Source organism: Etheostoma spectabile, unplaced genomic scaffold, assembly GCF_008692095.1.
Source record: "Etheostoma spectabile isolate EspeVRDwgs_2016 unplaced genomic scaffold, UIUC_Espe_1.0 scaffold58, whole genome shotgun sequence".
Classification (NCBI taxonomy): Eukaryota; Metazoa; Chordata; class Actinopteri; order Perciformes; family Percidae; genus Etheostoma; species Etheostoma spectabile.
In genome coordinates, this window is record NW_022605629.1 from 206083 (window position 1) to 210282 (window position 4200).

The 4200-nt window shown below is 41.4% G+C and overlaps 1 protein-coding gene across 6 annotated transcripts in view; it reads right to left on the bottom strand.

Moving 5' to 3' along the window:
* Positions 1–4200, bottom strand: part of slc4a11 (solute carrier family 4 member 11) — a 156939-nt gene that overhangs the window by 76169 nt on the left and 76570 nt on the right. For 3 of the 6 annotated variants that reach the window (XM_032511973.1, XM_032511974.1, XM_032511972.1), the window contains exon 3: positions 32–143. In XM_032511973.1, coding sequence (XP_032367864.1) covers positions 32–143 — 112 coding nt within the window. Of the gene's footprint in view, positions 1–31; positions 149–4200 lie in introns of all 6 variants that reach the window. The other 3 variants (XM_032511971.1, XM_032511969.1, XM_032511968.1) reach the window with 1 other exon arrangement.

Genomic DNA, 4200 nt, shown 5'->3' on the forward strand with positions numbered 1-4200 from the left:
TGTGAGTGTGTGTGTGTGTGTGTGTGCTGACCTGGCCCAGGGCTGATCTGGTTGTCGTAGAGGTGGATGTCATCTCCGCAGGCAATCGGCGAGTCCTGTCCCTCCTCTCGGCCCTCGCTGCCCTCCTCCTGCTCCACCTCCCGCTGCTCTGGGGACACAACAGCACAGGGTCACCTCCTGGACCTCAGCTAACTCACGTTTACTCTCATCTTCAGCCAGAGTATTTGCTAGGTCCAGAAATGTACGTACTTACATTATTCCACCATCAACTTTGAGGATAAAAGAACATTTAATTTGCCAAAATTGCTAAGAAAACAAAAACAACAACAACCATCAGACGTGTATGATGGTGTTGTCATTTATACATGTGTTTAATTTGGTTTTTGTCTATTTTGTGACTATTTTGTTGAAAAGTCTTAAATATTGTAGTTACTGTGTCATCTTTTCTAGATTTTTGTCTGTGTGGGTGGCGATGATAAAGGGGGGGGGAGGAGGGGGGAGGAGGGGGGAGAGGATTGTGTGTGTGTTCACGTTGCGAGTTGTAAACATGCTCTGGTTTATTGGCATTTCTTTAACCCTTGGGTTGTCTTCCCACCGACTTGCACATTTTTTGTTTTTCTGAGTAAAAATTTAAAATGAAAACCTTTTATCTTTTTCGACCCTTTAGTGTCTTTCCCCCGATGACTTTGTCAATTTTTCAAGGTTTGTCAACTTTTTCTGAGCCTTTTGAAATTTTCGTGAATTTCAAAGCTTTTTTTAATCCATTTATCACTTTGATATTTTTGTTACTTTTTTCAACATCTTTTCACATTTTTGTGAAAAAAATGATTTATTTGACATTTGTTTACATTTTTGTCACTTTTATTGACATTTTTCTCTTTTTTACACTTTTTTTTAAAGTTATTTTACCAATTGTTATTTCTCCAAAAGCTATTAATTTACAAAAAAAACACAAATTCAATGAAAGTAGTGAACTGATTATTTATTTAACCTGAGAGGAGCATAGTTGGGAACCATCCGCGTTACATTTTTGGAAAAGAACCCCAAATTTCTGATATAGAAACTTTTTGGAAAGGGGTCAAATTTGGGGTTAAACCAATAACAAGACGAGACAAAGAGTCTCAGGAAGGAACTTGTTTTGGTGGAACATGTATACGTTCAAAAGTAGTTTTTAAGTCGTGGCAACAGAAAACTCAGATTGACAGATAGTCTAGCTAGCTGTCTGGATTTACCCTGCAGAGATCTGAGGACCAGTTAACCATAGTCCCAGATTGGCAGATGTCTAGCTAGCTGTCTGGTTTACCCTGCAGAGATCTGAGGACCAGGTAACCATAGTCCTCAGATGGACAGATATCTAGCTAGCTGTCTGGATTTACCCTCGCAGAGATCTGAGGACCAGTAACCATAGTCCTCAGATTGGACAGATAGCTAGCTAGCTGTCTGGATTTACCCTGCGAGATCTGAGGACCAGGTACCATAGTCCTCAGATTGGCAGATAGTCTAGCCTCTGTCTGGATTTACCCTGCAGAGATCTGAGGACCAGTAACCATAGTCCTCAGATTGGACAGATAGTCTAGCTAGCTGTCTGGATTTACCCTGCAGAGATCAGGACCAGTAACCATAGTCCCAGATTGGACAGATAGTCTAGCTAGCTGTCTGGATTTACCCTGCAGAGATCTGAGGACCAGTAACCATAGTCCTCAGATTGGACATAGTCTAGCTAGCTGTCTGGATTTACCCTGCAGAGATCTGAGGACCAGGTAACCTAGTCCTCAGATTGGACAGATAGTCTAGCTAGCTGTCTGATTTACCCTGCAGAGATCTGAGGACCAGGTAACCATAGTCCTCAGATTGGACGATAGTCTAGCTAGCTGTCTGGATTTACCCTGCAGAGATCTGAGGACCATTCCCATAGTCCTCAGATTGGACAGATGTCTAGCTAGCTGTCTGGATTTACCCGCAGAGATCTAGGACCAGTACCCATAGTCCTCATTGGACAGTATCTAGCTAGCTGCTGGATTTACCCTGCAGAGATCTGAGGACCAGTAACCATAGTCCTCAGATTGGACAGATAGTCTAGCTAGCTTCTGGATTTACCCTGCAGAGATCTGAGGACCAGGTAACCATAGTCCTCAGATTGGACAGATAGTCTAGCTAGCTGTCTGGTTTACCCTGCAGAGATCTGAGGACCAGGTAACCATAGTCCTCAGATTGGACAGAGTCTAGCTAGCTGTCTGGATTTACCCTGCAGATCTGAGACCAGTAACCATAGTCCTCAGATTGGACAGATAGTCTAGCTGCTGTCTGGATTTACCTCAGAGATCTGAGGACCAGGTAACCATAGTCCTCAGATTGGACAGATAGTCTAGCTAGCTGTCGGATTTACCCTGCAGAATCTGAGGACACAGGTAACCATAGTCCTCAGATGGGACAGATAGTCTAGCTAGCTGTCTGGATTTACCCGCAGAGATCTGAGGCCCAGGTAACCATAGTCCTCAGATGGACAGATAGTCTAGCTAGCGTGTCTGGATTTGCCCTGCGAGATCTGAGACCAGGAACCATAGTCCTCAATTGTACAATAGTCAGCTACTGTCTGGATTTACCCTGCAGAGATCTGAGGACCAGGTAACCATAGTCCTCAGAAATCGTTAAGGATATAGACTAACAGAAGTGTAACACAAGTATGTAGATTTCTCAGTGTTTTGTTGGTGTCTACAATTCATTAGATTCATAGGGATAATCGGCCTGCTTTTGGCAGTTTACAGATTATCTGTATGGGCATTTTATTTGCCTGATAACTGATATAGGTAAAATATTAAAAAGTGTTCTACTTTGGCTTGGCTACAGCTCTGTGTCTGTCCCTCTGCTCCAGTTTAACTCACCAGTGAGTCTGACTTCAATCTTTTACTGTGGATTTTGTGTAAAGTTTCTAACTTTTTTTTGCAATCAGATTTTTTTAATTTATCGAAACAAACAGATAAGCAAACGTGCCAAACATTGGTCTAGATGACAACATACAGAAAAGTACACTATAAATAAAGAAGGCGGCACAGTACACCTTTTCCACAATCCTTCCTTATGATCAAATGTTTCACTCCAAAACAATAAGAGGAAATACGGGAAGGAGGGAGACGAACATTTTTATGAAATGATTACTAAAATGTTGTGTTTGTAACATTCCAAAATCTTAATTTTGACCTAAATATCATCATTTTAAACGCATATCTGTTCCAAAAATCTGTTATTGTTTTCATTAACTAATCATAATAAATTGGCACAGGCCTTGAAAAAACTGTATTGGTCGACCCCTAGTTTTCCTCTACACAGCAGAATAAGATTGTCCTGAGATTAGTTGGACTAGTTACTAGCAGAGATCCCGTTTGCAGTTTTTACTGTTCACCTGGTCCTCCAGTGATCCTAATCCCATCAGAATGTGTTAAAATGATAAAATTACCAGGCTGAATCATATTGAAATTTTATTGGTATACAAGCAAAACTACTCTCATTTAAATACAACTCACCTATAATAAGTATTCAAAAACTTACAACAACACGAGAAGTAAAAACTCCTGTTACCGGACCCCCTAAAGAGCAGACAGTGACAAAGTATTGTTAGAGGTAATTATGCTTCTCTGTGACAGCTTAGCGGATATCCAGTGCACCACACTGACACTGTAATAGAAATCTGGTGCTTAAAACAAAAATCCTCTGGATTAGATGAAAATATTGTTTTGGTGTCACCAGAAACATGTCACAGGGAGGCTTACTTGTCAAATATGCGCTCAGAGTTCCCTGCAGCAAGGTTGAGAGTTAAAAAAAGGTTTGAACTGCAGGTTACGGCAAGAAACCGGCTCTTAGGTTTGTTAAATATTCAGTGCTTTTCATTTCAAATGACGATCATTTTTATTAGCGATTCATCTACTTTGCAATTAAACAACTAATCCTTTGGTCTATTAAATATGATCAAATAGCAAAAATGTCCATCACAAGTTACAGAGCCTATGGTGACATCATCTTAAAATGTCCTGTGTTATTATTATAGGAGACTAACCCCTGATTTCCACCAACTGTGGAACAGCTGCGGGTCCACTCCTGAACGGCGGCGGAGTCATTGGGTTTCCATTAAAGTCAGTGTGTGTGTTTCCACTGACTGCGGAAGGGCTGCGTTCAGACTCCGTCCCAGCTCCGGCGATCCCCAGC